The sequence below is a fragment of the Sceloporus undulatus genome, chromosome 2, assembly GCF_019175285.1.
Source record: "Sceloporus undulatus isolate JIND9_A2432 ecotype Alabama chromosome 2, SceUnd_v1.1, whole genome shotgun sequence".
NCBI lineage: Eukaryota > Metazoa > Chordata > Lepidosauria > Squamata > Phrynosomatidae > Sceloporus > Sceloporus undulatus.
Genome location: NC_056523.1, coordinates 331,477,815 through 331,498,257, shown reverse-complemented (window position 1 = coordinate 331,498,257; position 20,443 = coordinate 331,477,815). Strand labels below are relative to the sequence as shown.

Genomic DNA, 20,443 nt, shown 5'->3' with positions numbered 1-20,443 from the left:
CCCAGCCAGCACCTGATTGGCTTATAGCCTCTGGCTGGTGATTGGCTGGTTTGTGGGTCTGTTCACCACAGGGATGGCCACCAGTCTCTGCTCCAGGGAAAACCAGGTTCCAGCACCATGGAGGACAAGTCCATTGTCCCATTTCCAGACAGGTGCCCAACTTGTTTCTCTGTTCTTACCTGCTCTCTCTCTCTCTCTTGGCTCTTTTTTGTGGAGCAGTGGATGGCAGCGAGTGGGACCTGCTGATTGCCCACTTCTTGGGTGTGGATCATTGTGGTCATAAGCATGGGCCAGATCACCCTGAAATGGCCAAGAAGCTCTCTCAGATGGATGAAATGCTCAGGTGAGGACCCCTGCCCCCGCACTCTGCCCACCCACCTGCTCACCCTGGGCTTTGCTCCATAGAACTGGGTGGCCACCATGGAATCATTTTGACAAGCGCCAGGCCTTTGTCCATAGGGGATGGAACAGGATAGACAGGGCTGGGGTGTCATAGTCCATTATCTTGTTTCCCTAGACTCAAATTTGCACCTGTCACTCCACGGTTGCTCTCCATAGTGGTACAGTTCAGAGTAAAGCCAAAAAGTGCCCAGTTTGAGTCACTGAACTCAAAGGATGGCCCCTTGTAAAATAGCTATGCAATAGTGATGGTCAGCACATACCCCTGTGTGGTTGTTGCCTGCTACTGGGTCTAGGGAGACTGCTTATGTCCCATGGTGTTGATGGATAGGTTGCTGGTTGACCACCTGGCAAATGACACGCTGCTCCTGGTGGCAGGGGATCATGGCATGACGGGGACTGGGGACCATGGTGGAGACACCGAAGAGGAGGTCAACGCCGCTCTCTTTGTGTACAGCAAAGCAACCTTGTTTTGGAGCCCCCCACCTCAGGTGAGCAACAGGGAGGGCTGGAGCGAGGGTGTGTGCATGAAGCACAAGTCAGTTGCATTGCTCAAGAGAAGATTTCATTTCTGGGCCAGGGATGACCTTTGAAGGGGGATGTGAATTCCCAGCCGCAGAATCTACAATTCAACAGCTCAGATTTCCATCTAGGGCAGTGGGAGATGCTTGTGAGCAGGAATGGGGAAAATACAATCAGTGGGACACGTGTAGCCCCAGAGTGCATTTCTGTGGTCCTTGAGGTCCCCATTGAAAATTTTGATATGATTTGGCTTAAAAACTGCATCAGCACTCCCATCTGCCAAATGCAGCATCAGCCATACCAACCCAGCCTGTGCCTTCCCCTGGGCTAAGGCACTCCATGCTGCCTGGGGTGTGGGGAGCAATTGCGGGAAAATTGCCCTCAACTCTCCTCCCCAGATTTGCTTTCTTGGGCATTTAGATTGGAGGTAGGCAAGTGGGTCTATAATTTTGCTGCCTCCTAGCAATTTAGTTCTGGAAGAGAGTGGAAGCTTTGATTATGTGAAGGTGTTGACTGAAGACATAACAGTGACATTGGAGTATTCTTGGGATGTATGTGGTTGTACCCCCTCCCAACATATGGCTAATCCACCTGGACTGAAAGGGCTGCTTTGTCACCTCCCTTCACCTTGTTCCCCTTTCTGCCTCCTTTCCTTCTTTGATTCAGGAGCCACAGACAGTCTCGCAGGTGAACTTCGTTCCCACCCTGGCCCTCCTCTTGGGCATCCCAGTACCTTACAGCAACATCGGGGAAGTGATGGATGACCTCTTTGCCATCGAGGGTGATGCCACTTCCTCGGTCCTTGCCCAGCTAGAAGCCTATAGTATCAATGCGAGGCAGGTGAGGGCAGCTCCTGTTTCTCCCATGGCCATTGGTCGCCAGAAGCAGCGCTGGTGCTCAGCATTTGGTCTTCTGAACAGTGAATTGGTCATTGGAAGCTGCTGGACTGGAGGTCTTTAAACAGAGGCTGGATGGGTGTCTTTTTGAGAGCTATAGTTGTGTATTCCTGCATGATTGAAGGGGGTTGGAACAGATAGCCCTTCTGGCCCCTTCCAGCTTTTTGAATCTCTGTTGTGGGAACTATTCAGAGCAGGGCATGGTAGCAAAGCTTTTCCCACCAGGCTGCTCTTTTGAGGCTAGGCTTCCTCTTTGTCCTTTGCACAGTGGCATTTTGTCCTGAGTGATGGGTGGAACATCCTTTAGGTAGCACCTGTTCCAAGGAGGGTTCCTGGGCTGTTCTTGATCCTTCCTTCCTTTCTTTTTTTCAGGTTGACCGCTTCCTGCGCTCCTATGCGCTGGCTGCCCAGGATATCTCATCTCAGAAGCTGCAACAACTCCAAGACCTGTTTGCTGCCACCTCAGAGGAACATGAGCGAGTCTTGGCTCAGGTTGGGTCTCCAGGGCTGCCTCAGCTGGAGCAGCTCCGGAGCCAGTTCAGGCGCTACCTCCAGGAAGCCCGAGCTATCTGTGCTGAGTCCTGGGCCCGCTTCCACCCAGTGCGCATGGTGGCTGGCTGTGCCCTCTTGACTTCCTCCTGCCTGCTCTGCTATGTGGCCTCCCGGATGGCTGCCGGTCTGAACTTCTCCTACCGCCACCTCCTTTGGTACCCCTTGCTGTGGGGGGCAGTAGGGGCAGCCATACTGGGACTGACTCATCTCTCTGGCTGGACCACAACAGACCTGGTGCTATTGTCCTCCTGGGTGGCAGCAGCCTCCCAGCTGGGCTTCTTCTGGCATTGCTGGGCCAGGCGGGCCAGAAGTTCAAATACGGCCAGCGCCCGTCTCCCATTTGGGGGTTCCAGCCTGAAGTCGAGACTGCGAGCGGGGCTGGTTCCTGCTTTCCCCTTGGGCATCCTGGCACTCCGCTGTGGTGCCATGCTCTCCGACAGCTTTGTAATGGCCGAGGCGCAGGTGGCGCCCTTCCTGCTTGTTTCCCTGGTGCTGGTGCTAGTGCTGAGGCTCCACTGGAGGGGCCGGCTGCTGGAGGGCTCCCTGTCATCCTGGCAGCTGCTGGGGCTGCTGGCTCTCATCCTGGCCTGTGTGCGCCTTTCGGGGTTTTTTCAGCAGTGCCGCGAGGAGACCCCCTCCTGCCGCTCCTCCTCGCTGCTGGCTCCACTAGCCAGCCTAAAGGACCCTCAAACCAAGAACCTCTCCTACATCCTCTGCCTGGTCTCGTTGGGCACCCTGGCTGGTGGTGTACGCTGCTGGCTGCGCCACTACGGCAACCTCAACCACCCCAATGGCCCTGTGCTTTTTGTGCGCTGGGGCTTCCCCCTGCTGGCCCTCTGCATTGGCGGCTACTGGGCCATCACCTCAGGGGCAGAGGAGGCCCTGCTCAAACTCCGTGCCTGGGTGCAGCTTGCCCTGGTGGCCTTTCCCCAAGGGATTTTCACCCTGGTGGCAGCAGGGCTGTTCCTCCTCCTCTGGGACCCTGTTACCGTCACCGTGAGGGACAGTCGGGATCCGCCCCGGGCGACGGGACCCCCCATCGTGTCTCCCAGCTCGCAGGCTGAACTGCTCTATGTGATCCCCCAGCTCTACCGCCAGATGCAGGAATCCCTGAGGAGCCGCCTAGATGAAGCCAAGGCAGGCAGTGGGCCCACGGTGGCGGCGTATGGTCTGGGCAGTGTCTACTCAGCTGCCCTGCTCATCTCCATGGCCTTGCTAGGCTTCCTGCTCATGACACTACACAGCGAGCGGCTGAGCCTGGTCTTCCTGCTCCTCTTTATGGAGGCCTTTGCGCTGCTCTGGATGCATGCCTGTGCTGTGGCCCTCTCTTCTTCCTCTTCCTCCTCGCAGGCTGGTGAGTAAGTAAACAGATACGGCAGGGAGACAGTTTGACACCCACTTTGGGGCTGGGATATCAGTACGTCCCACTCCTCTGCTTGGACATCCCCTTTTGCCAGGTGATGTCTCCTGTTGGGTTTTAAGCACCAAAGCTAAACTGGCTAAAGACTGGGGTTCCCCTTGTTTCTGAGACATTTTTTGGAGAAATTGGGGGGAATACTGTAGAAATAATGTTTTGACAACACTTTAAATTAAAAGTGTTTTTAATTGTTATATTTTATATTTTACTGTTGTCAACCGCCCGGATTGGTTTGCCAATTATTATTATTATTATGTTATTATTATTAAGTGCTGTAGCACCATCCTCTGGAAACCTGGTATTTGTAGTTAGACATGAACTTTAGCCTTCTCTGCCAAAGAGTGGTACCTCATAAAACTGCAAATCTTAGGATTCTGTAGGATGGGCCCTTGGCAGTTAAAATGGTGTCAAACTGCATTATTGCTACTGTGTAGATGCAGCCTGAGGAAAAAAAATCAAAACAAGGGAGTGTAATGATCTGATATTGTACCAAAATAGAAGTCTTTTAAATTTTAGAAATAATTCTGGGGCAGAAATACATAAACATCTTGTCTTAAATCTCGTATTAATCATTCATAAACTATTCCATTTTTTCTCAATTTCCGCCGGTTTTTTCCCCTTGGTAAAAAAGGGAACTGTTTTTTCCCTCTGAAATTTTCTTGTTTTTCTTTTCTGGGGATTCGCATCCCTGTTTCCTTCCCCAAGGACTGCTGAGAGGCCAAAATGGCCTTTTCTGTGCATTAGCAGGAAGCTGTGACTTGGCAAAGTGTTGAGGGAATCCTGGCCAGGGACTGTGTTTCTTCAGTACTCTGGCTTGCATCTGGCACTTAGTTGGTGCTGTGAAAGAGAGAGGGACACTTCAGTGCTGCTGGCCTCAGGTCTAGCAGAGGGATGGTAAGGCTTAAGGTTGTTGGATGTCCCTCTGAAAAACCCTCTGTGTGACCTGAGTTTGAGGGGACCCTTCAGTAGACTCTGGAGAGGAAGCAGCTGCCTTTGCAGCCATTGTTCTGGAAGTCCTGTTACTTGAGTTTCCTCTCCTGAATACACTGAGAAAGAGATAATGTTGTCCCTCTGTGCGTGTGTGTGTGTGTTCTGCTTTCAGTGGCTCCTTTCTTAGAGCTTTCCCCTCTCCTCCTTCTCCCCCACAGATCCCTTCACTGTGCCCTGGTATGCCCTTGTGGCTTGGGCTCTTGCTGCTGCTCAGTTCTTCTATGCCACAGGCCACCAGCCTGTCTTCCCAGCCATCCACTGGAATTCAGCCTTTGTGGGCTTTCACCAGGGGCACAACACCACCTTGTTACCCGCCCTCCTGGTTGGGGCCAATACCTTTGCCTCACACATCCTCTTTGCAGGTGAGTCCACCCATACATGCACTCTGGGGAAGGTGTTGTTTGCCATGATGTTGGCTTAGAGTTATGAGGCCCCCTCCAAGAATGAGAGACCTCCAAGAAACCCTGTTCTTAACAACTATGTGTAAGTGAAGAAAGCTAACAGGAAGAGAATCAAATTCATCTATCTATCTATCTATCTATCTATCTATCTATAAATGTTGAAGTTATTTTAAACATAAAATACAAGTAAAAACAAAGCAGCAACAGTATTCCTATTAAGTTGCAATATCCATTCCTTTTTTGACTTCCCTTAGGGCCCAAACAAAAAGGCCAAAATAAAGCTGCTTTGGGTCATTTTGGAGGTATGCTATTTAAGTGATTCATGCGTCCTAAGAGGCTGGAAGCCGCACCAAAACCACACTCCAAGTCCCAAGGACTGGATGTGTGTGTCATTTAAACAGCATACCCCCAAAATGACCCGAAGCAGTTTTATTTTGGCCTGTCTGTTCGGGCCCTTTGTTACGTTCTACTATACAGATTTCTTTCTGTTTGCTTTTGACCCCATATTTCAATTATGGTCATACCCATTTAATCCAATCAACTCACTATGACCCACTATCAGTACTCCTTCTCCACTCAATTAATTTCAAATGTGATGCTGGAGGAGAGTTCTGTGGCCTGTGAAAAAGACAAATAAATGGGTTTCAGAATATATCAAAACTGAACTCTTCCTGGGAGCCAAGATTACTAAACTGAGATGCTCATACTTTGGGCACATTGTGAGGTGACACAATTCTTTGGAAAGGAGGATAATGCTGCATAAAGTTGAAGGCAATATGAAAATAGCATTTTTTAAGCTGCCTTGGGTCCAGTTAAGGAGAAAGGCAGCATATTAAAACCATCATGGCATAATAGATTGAAGGTTGGACTGCAACTCTGGAGACCAGGGTTCAGTTCCCAGCTCAGCCATGAAACCCATTGGGTGACCTTGGGCAAGTCACATACTCTCAACCTCAAGGGAAGGTAATGGCAAACCTCATCTGAACAAATCTTGCCAAGAAAACTTCATGATAGTTTTGCCTCAGAATTAATCAGTTTTCAAAGCTGCAGTAGAAAGCTTTTCACCTGCAGAGGAAAGGAGAGCTAAAAGGGAGCCAGCCTAGGCTCTCTGGAAAAGAAGTCCCAGAGCCAGGGAGCAGCTATGGAGAAATCTCCCTGTGGGATGTTCTGGGGGAGCCTACCTTTATCTTCAGTTCAGGGACTGTTTGGAGAGATGCTTTCCCCAGGCATTCTTGCTCAACATGTGCTCTCAAGCCTATTGTGTATGCTTGTTGGCATTCTCCAGTGTTCTCTCCCGATGACACTCCTCTCCTTTCTCCCCTCTCCTTTTTCTCTTCCCCTGGAGGCAGCTGGGTGTCCTTTGCTTCTGCTCTGGCCATTCCTTTGTGAAATGTCCAGCTCCAAGGGCCGGAAGCAAAAGGCGGAGGTTCCTGCCAGAGAGGAGCAGATGATGGAGATGAGGCTCAGGGAAGCTCCGGAGAGGTTTTCTGCAGCGCTGTTGCAGCTGGGGCTCAAGTACCTGCTTGTTCTGGGAGTCCAGGTATGCATGGAATCATAGAGTTGGAAGAGACCACAAGGGTCATCCAGTCCACCACCACCACCTTTCTGCCATGCAGGAATTCACAATCAAAACACCCTTGACAGATGACTATTCAGCTTCTGTTTAAAGATCTCCAAAGAAAGAGACTCCACCACTTTCCAAGGGAGTGTGTCCCACTAACAGCACTTACCTTCAGGAAGTTCCTCCTAATGTTAAGGTGGAATCTCTTTGCCTGTAGCCTGCATCCATTGTTCTGAGTCCTGTTCTCTGGAGCAGCAGAAAACAAGCTTGCTCCATCCTCAGTATGACCCCCCTTCAAATACTTAAACAGGGCTATTGTTTCATCTCTTAACCATCTCTTCTCCAGGCATGTGGGAGGAAAAATCAATGAGGGCCTTTGGGGTGGGTGAGTGTAGTCTAAAATATCCCAAGGTTTGTCCCACTTGACACTCAAAAGTCCCACAGCCCCCAGATAACATGAAAGGGAAGCCAGGCATCTGGGACGATCCCAGTATTGAGGAAGAGAGACACCCCTTTTCTCTGATAAATTCAGCCCTGGCTGACCCCTATTCAGTGAAGCGCCTTTCTGGAATTGCCTGGTGCAGTTTTCATTCAGACCTTGGACCATCCGTCTCTTCTCCTCCTTTTCCCAACAGCTCCTGGCCTGTGTCTTGGCCGCCATTATCCTCAGAAGACATCTTATGGTGTGGAAAGTATTTGCCCCAAAGTAAGTATGGCCTGTTGCTGAAAGCAGCTTCCTGACAGAAATGGGAATGGGGTGGTGTCGGGTTGCAAGTCCCAAGACTGTGCCAAGTATGAGCCAGGACAGGATGGGAGAGCCAAAGATTCTGCACACTTTGGGCTACTTTGGCTATCTCTTGTAGAGTGGTAGCCCTGTGATTCCAGCCACTTATCACTGGGAGTATTGCTATTCACACTTGCCTGTGACCTCTGAGGATTTCATAGTTGTTGTTTAATAATAATAGGATTTCTTTGTATGTTTTCAGTTTTTGTCTTCACTGATATAAGGGTCAGGGGCTTTCTATACACTTTCCATGGGGCTGTGATACTCCCTTCACTGAGTACAGTCCCTTATAGATTAGGGAGCTGATTTAAGTCAGACCAGTTTCCCGTTTTGCCTCAGAATTGCCCTCCCCAGCAGCAGCCTGCTTGTGCCCTCTGGCTTGCTTGGTCCTCACCAGGTGCTTTTCATCTTCTTCCAGGTTCCTCTTTGAAGCAGTGGGTTTTATGGTGAGCAGCATCTTTCTCCTGCTGGGCATCGGCCTGGTGATGCGGGTGGACTGTGCAGTCAGCACTTGGTTCAAGCAGGTCATCCTTGTTCAGTCCAGGTAGCACCAGAGCAGGAGGCACACCTAACAAAGAATGTTACCAGGGCTGCCAAAAGCATTGGGGATTACAGGACTGCTGGCAACGGCCCCTCATTGCTTGGGCCAAAAAAGATTGTATTTTCCTCTCTCTAGGACTACTGGCTAGCCTGGAGCAGGTGTTTGTGCCTCCATGCGAGTAGAAGTGACTAGGGGAACAAGGGAAGGGATGAGCCTGCAGTCAGGCAGGGTCTGGTGCTTTGTAAGGGGTTATGCTCTCCAGACCTCACATGCCCCTGAATCACTGTAAAATGGCCCTCTGGGTTTGTTTGCCAGTCATGGAAAGAAATACAGTGGTTAACCTTTTATTCTCAGGAGAATCCTAGGCAAAGGGGGTGGCAATATGGTGTTGCTGGGAATCTGGTCATTGGCTGCAGGTACATCTTGTTGGATGAATGTTGTAACCATTCCTTTCTCCTTAGTGAGACTGGAGGTTTTAACAGCTCTGTGAGTGTGTGTGTATTGAATGTGTCTGGAAGGAAAAGCCATGGCCAGAACCAAGGTTGGGAACAGCAGACCAGATGTTGGCTCAGTCACACACACTGAGCTGATGGCTTGGTGGAGTTTCCAGACACTCGGAAGAAGACAATGACTGGCTTGCTCTTAGTGGACCGAGTCTCCCCTGCAGTCTTTAACAGTCAGCTGTGGGCGCCTTTGGAAGAGCCTGGCAGGTCTGTATTTCTACTTAAAATTGATGGTACAGAAACGGCTTAATGGAACTGAGGATGTTGCCACACTGCAGAATTCCATAGCATTGATCCATGGCAGTTAAAGCGGTGTCAAACTACATTCATTCTTCAGTTAGATGCAGCCTGAGGCTCTGGCACACAACTCTTAACACTGTTGAACTGGGCGGCAGACACATTTCCTACCCTTGGCCCAGGTTAAAGGTTCTTTCCATCTAAATGTAATTAAGATTTTGAAATCTGCATTTCAGCATTTCTGGAGTTCATTGCTAGCAGAAAACTCAACTTTGGTTCTGAAATCTGAGTTGCATTTCTTTGGGTATTGAGTTGCAGATTTTTAGATTGGGCTTCTAGAAATGAAAACTTGAAATTTCAGGTTTCCCAGCAGACAGGATCCTAACCTCCTGTATTCTGGGTTTAGCTCCTCCTATTTGCTCCTGTAGGCATGGACAATAAACAAAAGACCGGCCCCTATATAGGGAGGAGCTAGCCCCCCTGAGCCCCAGTCTTGTTCCTGCCTATGCTCCTAGCAGGGTGTGTCTCTTCGAGCCAGCAAGGTTTTGTTCTTTCTCCGAAAGCAGTTTGAGAGTTTTCTTGGCCTTCCCTTCTTCTCCTCTCTCCTGCCTTTCCCCCCTTCCTTGGTGGTGGCTATGGCAGAGGACCCCAAGAGCACTGGCTAAGGGTCATCCTTAGCTCAGGCTTCCCTAGCTCAGGGTCTGCCAGCTCAACAGAGGGAGCTGGCTTCAGAGGGAGACCCATTGGGATGTGTTTGCTGTTGCTATGCAGCTTCTCACTACTGCCACTTCAGTCCTTTTCTTCTCTTCGTTTCTCTTGCTGCCTTGGGAGCATGAAGAAGGACTTAATATGGCAAGGGCTCCCAGGATTGGAGAAAGGTCTTGGCTTTGCCAATGACTCTCCCTCTCCTCCAGAGCTGCCCCCTTTCATGGTGAGAGCACAGGAGATTTCTGCATACAGCATTGCAGCACATGGGAGCTGTGGGAACAGATGGTGAGGGGTATCCCCTCCATGTCTCTGTTTCTCCACATCACCTCTGCCCAGCCTGTTTAAGGCCAGGGATCAGTGAGGACACTGGCCAGAAGTCATGGAAACTTCCCTTCTCAGCATCTCTGCTCAGCCCATTGGGGCCAGAGTTCAGAGGACAGGACAGCCAAAAGCCATGGCAAGCGTCATCAGGGGCTGGCCTGAAGACTGAGCGCCCTCCCTCCATAACTGTCATCTTTCGGCCGTTGAGGGAGAGAGCAGGCCGGCCCAGCGTCATCAGGGGCTGGCCTGAAGATACAGTGTATCTTAATTGTAGATTTTTCTTGTATTGTTATATAATTTTCTTGTACACCGCTATGATCTATTTGGAATAGCGGTTTATAAATAAAATATTATTATTAAATTATTATTAATTTCTCTGCATCACCTCTGCCCAGCCTGAAACAGGGCCAAGGTCAGAAAGGCAAGCCAGCCAGAAGACACAGGAGAAGGGTGAGTACCAGGGGCCCTCTCTCTCCAGCCACCAAATAACTTTGCCTGATCTAATGTCCTTGCTCAGGGCAGGCATTGCCATGAGGCCTCTGCCATGGCCACTGCAGGCACTATGCCTAGCATAAAGTATGGGACTCTGCCAGGAGGGCAGATGGAGGCATAAACCCTTGGTCTCCCCCTTCCTTCCCATCTCTGGTCCCAATGGCACCCAGGACCCCAACAGGTATGGAGGATCCTTTTGCAGACTGGGAAACACATGGTGGTGTTGCCTGGGCTCCTGCACTTTCATTTTGAATTCTTATAATGAGATGGTCTATAAGGAGGCAGAGGACTCCTCCTCTATGTTGTACAGCCGCATGGCTGTAAAGGAAGCTGGACTTGGCCCAGCAGGAGCTGAAGCTTCCAACTCTAAAAGGGTCTGTTTTGGCTGCCACAAAGCATCCCACAAAAAAAGCACAAAATGGCTTCATGTCCTCCCCAGAGAGAGCATGGCCTCTGCCACCCACTTCTAAACAGAGGCTGGAGGGCCATCTATCGGTTATGCTTTGATTGAGAGTTCCTGCATGGCAGAATGGGGTTGGACTGGATGACCCTTAGGGTCTCTTCCAACCCAAGGATACTATGAGAGAGCACATGGATACAAATCCTCCTGTGTTCTCTCCCCAAAAATTACAACAACAAAAAGGGGGAAACCACTTGTGGATATCATGGGCGGAGATTGTGTTTGGCTGCCCCTAACTATGGCACTCTTGAGAGAGCAGCTTGAGTGCTTGGCCTCTCCTTTCCATCAGAGATTATCCTTTCTCAGCACACAGACATACCTCAGGTAAATGTAGAGCCATGTCCCACAGCAGCTCCTCTGCCCTTCCCAGCTACCTATGCAAGTGGGAAGGGAGTTGAGGACCAAGCCAGCTTCTATAATGCAGCCAGGTTACTATAAAGCCTGCCTGAGATAAAAAGGGCTAAGCTTGTAAACCCCAGCTTGAAGCTGGGGCTGTTTTAAACATAAATAAAACAAAATGCCCTGTGAATATCAGGGCTACACTACAGGCCATATGCAGCTATCCACCCATGAGTAGCAATGGTCTTCAGTCACTGCTAACCCAGGAGCAGTTTCCTCAGTGCCTGGAAGAAGCTACTGCCCAGGCAGCCTCCCTTGATGGGGCAAATAAAGGAGGGAAGAGCCCCCACATCAACAGGTCTGGGGGCTCAGATTTACATGAGATACTGGTTAACTTTTTCTGGTGTTCATTCTATTACTGTTAGCCCATGAAGTTTGAGTTGTGCTGTTTCTGCTCACCCCCCTCTCTTTGTTCCAGGCCAGAGAATATGCCTGGAAACTAATTCAACAAGGGAAGGGTCTAGTCATAAGCCAACATGATGACTTTTCTTCCTTCCTCATGGGCCTCCATCTCTCTCTATTGGGGCCAGAGCCTTTTTGCCTTAGCTGGAACAGCCTAAGACATAAGATGAGCACATGGTTCTACCTCCTTTGTTATCAAACATAGCACTTCTCATTGAGAGCGTAAGCTTTAACAATACAGATTCATTTAAATGCTAATAAACAGGGTGACTCAAGCAAGGAGAAGGTCTCTGGTCACTCAGCAGACCTCTAATGCTTACATGCATTGAGGATCTTTGGTAAAAACATCTCATATGAGGTGATAGATATATTGGATTAAGGAGGTGACCAACCAAGCTCCACTTTATTGGCAAAAGAGTTATGTTCCTGTTATAAAACACAGGGAACCTCAGTCAGCTAGCCTCAGAAGAGGTGTCTCCCCTTGCCTTCCCTTCTTTCATAGGAGAGATGTCTGTTAAAGGGAAGAAACTAAAAAATACAGTTTCTTCCATGAGATGGTTCTCACTAATACAGGGGGTTAATAAAAACTCTTATCAAAAACAAACAGACAAACAGCCTCCTCTCCATCCCATGACAAACCCCGCTTCCCCCATGAGTGTTTTAAAACAATATAATCAGGTTTTCCTGCTAAGGGGTTGCTTCAAATCCCATTCAGACATCCTACGGAGCCCTGAGGAGTCTGCCACAAAGATCACAATTATCTCTTACCTTGGCTAGATAGTTATATTTTAAATAAGAATGCCAGCAGATGGGCTTGCCATTCAACTGCTCCCTGCCTTGGATAGGCCTATTGTAACAAGGTCTATCTTGCATATGATGAATTGGGCTCAAGGCCATGAAGATTCATGCTGCCAATCTCATTCTTTTAGTGGTCTCAGGAAGCTACAAAATTCCTTTGCATATTGTTGGGCATGCTTTGATTGTGATTTCCTGCATGGCAGGGGGTTGGACTTGATGGTCCTTGTGGTCTCATCCAACTCCATGATTCTATGGTTTTATGGTTATAAGGTTAGCTGCTGTGTGGGTGAGTGTCTTATCCCTGACTGGGTTTCATGCCAAGGTCTGGCCCAAACAACACCATTGTCCACTGCCTTCTGAGGCTGGGAAAATGGACTTCCTAGTGCCTATCCCTTGTTTTTCTGCTAGCACAGCTTGTAATTAATATATATATAATATTCCCCCCCCCCCCTTGAGCTTTCATGGATTTGGTATCCATCCAAAGTCCTGAATCCAACTCCAGTACATATCAAGGGCCCACTATACTATTTAAAATTTAGGTTTGTAGATCCTTTTTGTGGCGAAAATTCTCTCCTCAAAATTAGATACCAGAGGGCTATCCTTGCCAAGCCCTCCGTTCCCATTTCGTGACTCCTTAATCAGCAATTCATTCAGCAGTGAGACCCCTCAGCCTTCATACAGGTTGATGATAGTCTGCTACATGGAGTTGGGGTGATTTTTGAAGCCTCTAGACAAGTTCATCCTCAGATGAAATCAGATTTAATTCTGACCACATGCCCTGTTAGCACAGAGTGCATCCATGCTTCTGCATGGACTCACCAATGTCTGCGAGGTAAAGGTTAATCCAGTGTCTCCCCTGCCTAACCATGGAATTAGTTTTATTTTACACAGGTACACAGAGGTTCCAGTAAGAACTTCACATTGTTTTGAAATATTAGTTGGAGATCAGACATTAACATTCTTCTTTCAGAGTAGTAAGTCTTAATTGCTACATGTTAAATCACCTTAATATCACCTTCATTGCTATAACCAGTTGGCAAGGTGATCAGTGATAAGGTGGAAGCTGCCATAGGTACAGATTAGATCAGGTTCTATTCTGATTGATCACATAATCCACCATAATCCTTCTTTTAGACAGTTCTCATCGACTGCTTCAGGTTTTTAGTGGCTGACCTGCTATAGTCTATCCAAGATGGCATTAAAAAGTGACTTAGACCCAACATGGTTAGTAGGCAGTTGTCTGCCATCACGTCAGTTCTGCTCCATAAGAGAGCAGCTAGAATGGCGGCCATCCTCACATTAAGAGGCTGTTGAGAGGAGTTTCCAACAGGGCCCAGCCCACCAGACTTCGTTTTCCAACTTGGGATGTTAACATGGTCTTAAAGGCTCTGACGGTTGGGCCGATCCAGTCCCTTTGGGAGGCCTTCCTCAAACACCTCTCCCTCAAGGTCATCTTACTCACAGCCATTACCTCCGCCAGTCGGGTGTCAGAGCTGGGGACCCTTTTGGTACGTAAAGACTTGTGTATTTTTAGACCAGACTCAGTGTGCCTTTGTCCAGACCCTACCTTCGTGCCTAGGGTCAACTCAGCCTTTCAGGTGTCACAGGACATTCTCCTGCCTTTATTCTGCCCCGATCCTAAGAAGGACTTGGAAAAGACCTGGCACACATTGGATGTGCGCAGAGCCCTCAAAATCTACATCAAGAGGACTTCAACTTTAAAGTCAGCTGAGATGTTGTTAGTTTCCTTTCTTCCAGGCTCTTTGGGGTGCAAAGTATCTGCCTCGACTCTGAGTAGGTGGATCAGGTCTGGTATTCAAGAGAGCTACTGAACTCTTGATCTCACTCCACCCGAGGGGGTGATGGCGCACTCAACCAGGAGTGCATTGACCTCTGCGGCCCTGGCCACTAGCGCCTCCCTGTCAGACATTTACAGGGCGGCCACATGGAAGTCGCCTTCGACCATCATAAGACATTACAAACTGGACGTGTCTCAGTCTGCTGAGGCGTCATTTACAAGGAGGGTCCTCCAACAGATTGTGTCGGGGCCCACAGTCTCCTAGCAGCACTTCCCTCCCGGTTCGAGAGGGCTTTTGTAAATCCCAGAATACAGGAGGTTAGGACCCTGTCTGCTGGGAAAACGAACGTTGGTACTTACCGTGATACGTTCATTTCCAGCAGACGAGGGTCCTAGCATCCTGCCCACCCGGGTGCTGCCTGCGGCCTCCGACCCTGGCTGCCAGTTGGTGGACTTGCCTTGTTCTTCTTGCTGCTGGATTGGTTTTTCTGAGTTCTTGTTTGTTCTTGGACTAGTTTTCTAAGGTGTTCCAGTTAACCCTTAGCTGAGGTTACTAAAGTTCAGTTCCTTGGTTTACCTTACTAGTCGCTTGGCTTGTTATTGACTGAGGCCCAGGGGGGCTAGCTCCTCCCTATATAGGGGCTGGTCATTGTTTATTGTCCCTGCCTACAGGAGCGAATAGGAGGAGCTAAACCCAGAATACAGGATGCTAGGACCCTCGTCTGCTGGAAATGAATGTATCACGGGTAAGTACCAACGTTCGTTTCTCTGAACTGGCCTTGGATTCAGAGAGAAGCCAAGGAAGCTGCTGTAGACTAGACTCCTGCATTGCTCGTATGTCTAACCCGATATCCCCTGCTCTGACTGGTAGCCCTGGGCCTCTGGTAGAAAAGTGTATTTCCCCATCACCTGCCGCCTGAGCCTTTTAACTGAAGTTTTTGTACCATCTGCATGCAAAGCATGATCTGTGCCAACATTGGGTCGCAACCCTCGCAGCGCTTCTCCAACTTTGATGCCTGCAGGAATGCTCTCAGCCCCTCTCCATACAGCTCAGACATCCCTCTCCCTTGATTCTTCTTTGGGGACAGATGATTTATTCTGCACCTCCTTCGCTGCTCTAGAACACTGGGTCAAGGGCTGCTAGAGTCGGGGAGACATACTCAGACACCATCTTCCTTCAGAAAGGATGAGAGGAGCTGTTTGCAGTTCAGCTTTGCCTGATTCTACATATAGGAAAAGGGAGAAAGGCACAAAAGTTGTCTATTGCTGGCTGCATCTCTCCATCAGTAGTCAGTTTCTAGCTGTAATTTAGCACTCTTTGGCTGAATCCGAACTGCAGAAATATTCATAGAATCACAGAGTTGGAAGAGACCCCAAGGGCTATCTAGTCTTGACACCACTTCAATTGCCATGATTCAGTGCTGTGCGAACTGTAGTTTTGTAAGACATTTAACCTTCTTAGTCAGAGTGCTCTGGTGCCACAACAAACAACAATCCCAGAACTCTATAACATTGAGCCATGGCAGTTAAAAGTGGTGTTAAACTGGATTATTTTTGCAGTGTAGATGCAGCCTCACGTTTCTTCCAATAACTCAAAGAGTTCCATTCTGGACTTACTGATAGTGGAGGCTGCAATTCCTGCCTTGCCTGCCCATGTGGCTGGAGGCAGGTTGCTAAGTCTTGTTTGTGCTGAAAGAGAAATGGCAGATCTGCCTTTGAGAGGTGTGGACGGGGGGCTTTGCAGGATCAGAACGGGATCAGGGCTTTGGGGAAAACTCCACTGCAGTTGCATTAATTTCTTTGTGCTATTTTCAAGGTGGTCAGCTTTTGCATTGAAAGCATGGGACCTCATGAAGAGCCCTTGGCATTTCATGTTCTGTTTCTTTGCAGTACATGACACTGAACTCTGTTCATCAGAGGGGACCTGTAACTGTGAATGCTGAACAGATGGAAGTGTGAATCAGCCAAGTGTTTAGATAATTGGATGTTGCAAGCTTTGGCAGCAGTGAGTGAAGCCACGACTTTCTGGTTTCTGTCTTGCAGAAGAAACAATTTCCCCTTTCGGTATCTTCATCTGATCTTTCTTTTTGTTTTCTTGGTTGTTAACAGGGTACATGGTCCACAAAAGTGAGCATAAAGCTGCTATTCTTCCTGTTTTGGAACCAGAGATGATGTACCCATTTTTGTAGCCAAATTACAAATATATTTTATTCAGTGGATGAACAAAAAAAAATGCCATGTCCTTTACAAAGCCTTTTGGGTTTTTGTTTTTGTTTTCCTGATAGAAATAGAAAAACAACCAAGATTTGAAAAAAACAGTGGGGAAGGCAAGGACAGAAAATCACTTATCATTATCCAATATTGTTCATCTGGGAAGTCTAAAATCAATATATATTTTTTTTGTTCTAAAACTAAAACTTTTTTTTGCATGAAGCCACAGCACATCCCTAAAACAATATTTATATAGATACATGAACATCATTTCAAAATGCAAAGTTTATAACTTATTTAAGCCACAAAACAAGCAAGGTCTCTAACAGTAAAAACAAGGCTCCAGTTTGTTTTTTATTTGGAAAGATAAGGAATTATTTTATCTTTGTACACAGTAAAAGATTAAAATGTATATCAGTTAACAGGCATATCCTCAAGGAATAAATACACTCTGAAAAAAGAGAGCCTTAAAGTTTCACCAACATATAAAACACATTTCTTCCAAATATCCCTGCCATACATTTTTAATAAATATTGTTTACACTGGTTTCATGTAAACAAAAATTATTTGTCTGTTGATATTAGACTTTCTTAATATGTGTCCACTGTCATCTTAAACAGATTAGATAATAAATACATTATGTTGTCTTCTCTCTCCTTTCCCCCAGTTTTTGCTGTTCTTTTGGGGATGGAAATTCCAAGCGGTTTATTCCTTTCAGTTTCCTGGATAATTTTTTTTAATGTTATGTTTGGGGTGCTGTAGGCATATGTATCTATCTCCCTGGAAGATCTGAACCTCCCATCTTTTAACTCCATTTGTTTGGTCTTCTTCCATTTGTTTCTTCCTCTCCTCAATGCAATCAAGACATAGGTGCTGCTTCTTTCTGTCTTGACAGTCTGTCTGCTTTTGCTGTAAAGAACCGGTGCCTTAAAAATCTTGGCTGACTGTAGCTTTCCTGGGATCTGGTCTTGAGAATTGTTTTAGAGCTCAACTCTGAGACGTTTGCCTTCTCCAAATGTCTGCATGATGCAAAGGTTCTTCCCTGGGATCCTGCATAGCATGTTTTGGCACATGAAGGGCACATGCTCCCTTCCTTGGCTATATCACAACAAATAAGACTGTCCTAAGCAATCACTTGTAGGCTAACTGTGTTCCTAAATCTTCCTAAGTAGCCCCACTTCAGTCTATGCAACCTGGGTGGTGTTTGTAAACTAGAACCCTTCACTCCATGGAACATGAATGTTTTTCTCAGCCATCACCTTGCTTCCCTTTGTCTCTCCTCTGAGGTATCCTGGTGAGCAAACCCCTGGTTGCTTAGTTTAGAATTAGGCAAGCATTAAGTCTTTGTTTTTGAAAGAAAGAAAAAGTATCACAGTGCCCTTTTGAGAGTAAGTGCTGGAATGCTACTTTAAGAGTCTGAGATGGTCTTGGCAGTCTAGAACTTTATTTGCTTTGGAGTACAATTCTGGTCTGCAAGCTGAAGAAACCAATTTATTCACACTCAACCCCTAAAGGGATATTTGCTTATATTATGCAAGTGCAGTATATAAAATCAAAAGTGCTTTTAAAAGCATTTCTAATCTGAGGAACCATTGTCCCTAGTGAGGCAGAATAAAAGTATTTTGGGTATCTGCCATATAAATAACTCTCCTGCGGAGGACCTGGTCTCACCTGAAGCACTTGTTTTGCCAAGAGCTGTGGTACCTCCCCCTTCTTCATAAAACCCACTAATAATCCCACGTTAAGGATGCAACTGTGTTTTTATTGTGACGTCAAAGGCTTTCAAGGCTGGCATCCATAGTTTTTTTGTGAGTTTTTTGGGCTATGTGGCTGTGTTCTAGAAGAGTTTGCTTCTGATGTTTTGTCAGCATCTATGGCTGGCAACTTTCTCTGAAGATGCCAGCCACAGATGCTGGCAAAACGTCAGGAACGAACTCTTCTAGAACATAGCTACATAGCCCAAAAAACGATGTGTTTTTATCCCCTTTTCTTTTAATGGTCTGCAGTGCCGGTCTTGCCTAGCAGCGTGTCAGGAGCTCTCCTAGCTCAGACTAGGGGCATCTTAGGGATGCAATTGACTTGTTGCACATCCTGCATACTGATGCTTTACTATGGATTTCTAGCAAGTGAAGTCCAAATTTTAGGGCTCAGGTTTTGTATGGGAAGAGTAACAGAAGGCTGAGAGCCACCTGCCCTCACTGTCTTTTACCTCTGAGAGAGAGAAGGCAGCCTGTGGTCTCTCTCCACCAGAATCCTTTATTGCCGTGGGCAAGTTTTCTTCACCATCTGTGCCTCCATCCCCTTGTTTGCAAAGCTGGTTATGTCCTGTCCCTCTTGGGGTACATTTTGTGGGAGGGCCACCTGAAAATGACACAGTTTTTGTGGAAGTGGCAGCTTTATTTATTGTTCCTCTTTACACAAAGTCAAAAATGTGGGTGAACCATGAGCCAACAGTTCCAAATCTTTGCCGCTGAACTGTCATCCCTATTAATTCATGTCAAGGAGAGGGAAAGGTACATGCTGAAAAGCAGAAAGCAGACTTCAGGGCAGAAGGGAACTGTGCGCCAGAGCTGTCTGTAAAGCCAACTGTTGTAAATAAACTGTCTGATCATAAAGAATGAAGAATTGTTTTTGTGTTGAACTGTAAAAGCTTATTTTTATAAACAGATCATGGGATCCTAGAGTTGAAGGAGACCCCAAGGGCCATCCCGTCCAACCCCCTGCCATACAGGAAGATACCATCCAATCCTTCCCAGTGACAAATGGCCATCCAGCCTCTGCTTAAAAACAGCCTCCAAAGAAGGAGACTCCAGCACTCTCTGAGGGAGTGTCTTCTAATGTCAGCTCTTGCTGTCAGGAAGTTCTTCCTAATGTTTATCTGGAATCTCTTTTCCTGTTGCTTGAATCCATTGCTCTGTGTCTTAGTCCCTGGAGCAGCAGAAAATAAGCTTGCTCCATCCTCAACATGACACCCCTTCAAATAGCTAACCTTCCCTTCTCCAGGCTAAAGATGCCCAGCTCCCTAAGTTGCTCCTCGTAGGGCTTTGGGTTTTCCAGAACATTCACCAGTTTTGGTCTCCTTCTCTGGACAGTATTGCTTTATTTGATAATACTACTTTAACAGACTGTAACCAGCAATTTGAAAGGTCTCTATCATCTCACACAACTCTTGGAAGATCTATGGCCAGGGCCACAATTTGCATCTTTCTGTATCTTATTAGAGCCTGCCTCACCACCACAACTGTGCTTAAAACCTGCTGGCTGTAATATCACTGAAAGTGGACCAAAATCCACACAAGCTCCGCTAAATAAATTATTTCCCCCTTTCCCTCTGAATACAACAGATGAACACGGCTTCCTCTTATAGAACTGTACAGACATTTGTGAACATTTTTGTGTACACATTGTGGGGAAGAAGGGAAAGTGTGTGTGTCTATGGAAATGGAGCGACCGTGGCGTTTCCTGGGGTGGAACATTTCAACCAGCAAATATTCTCTCATACTGCCCTGTCAGGGAGTCTGCAAGGGCACCCTTTATACTTAACTACAGCACAGTTCTGGAAAAGGCTACTGCTCTCAGTCAAAGCCCTCCCTGTGACTGATGGCCATCCAGCCTCTGTTTAAAGACCTCCAAAGAAGGAGACTCCAGCACCCTCAGAGGGATTGTGTTCGAACAGCTCTTACTGTTCTTCCTAAAGGTTGTTTTTGTTGAGTGCCTTCAAGTCATTTTTAACTCATGGTGACCCTAAAGTGAGAGAACCTATCATGAGGTTTTCTGGGATAGAAAGTGTGTGACTCGCCCAAAGTCACTCCTGAGTTTCTATGACTGAGCAGGGATTCAAACACTGCTCCCCAGATTCATAATCTAGTGCTCAAACCACTATACCACACTGCCTTTAAATATCTGAAAGGATGTCCTGTAGATACTGAAGTGAGCTTGTTTTCTCATAGAATCCTAGTTGGAAGAAAGCCCGAAAGGCCATCTAGTCCAACCCCATTCTGCCATGCAGGAACTCTGAAAGTATTCCCGACAGATGGCCATCCAGTCTCT

The 20,443-nt window shown here is 47.4% G+C and overlaps 1 protein-coding gene across 4 annotated transcripts in view; it reads left to right on the top strand.

Moving 5' to 3' along the window:
* PIGO (phosphatidylinositol glycan anchor biosynthesis class O) overlaps positions 1–20,443 on the top strand; it is a 29,129-nt gene that overhangs the window by 6,501 nt on the left and 2,185 nt on the right. The window contains exons 4-12 of one of the 4 annotated variants that reach the window (XR_006101988.1): positions 220–343; positions 731–890; positions 1,588–1,761; positions 2,190–3,723; positions 4,935–5,138; positions 6,527–6,717; positions 7,374–7,444; positions 7,941–8,773; positions 16,072–19,028. Coding sequence is in view for 3 of the 4 variants with exons in the window: in XM_042449912.1 (XP_042305846.1) it covers positions 220–343; positions 731–890; positions 1,588–1,761; positions 2,190–3,723; positions 4,935–5,138; positions 6,527–6,717; positions 7,374–7,444; positions 7,941–8,070 (2,588 nt within the window). In the remaining variant the exon portion in view is untranslated. Of the gene's footprint in view, positions 1–219; positions 344–730; positions 891–1,587; positions 1,762–2,189; positions 3,724–4,934; positions 5,139–6,522; positions 6,718–7,373; positions 7,445–7,940; positions 9,717–16,071; positions 19,029–20,443 lie in introns of those variants that run through there. The other 3 variants (XM_042449914.1, XM_042449912.1, XM_042449913.1) reach the window with 3 other exon arrangements.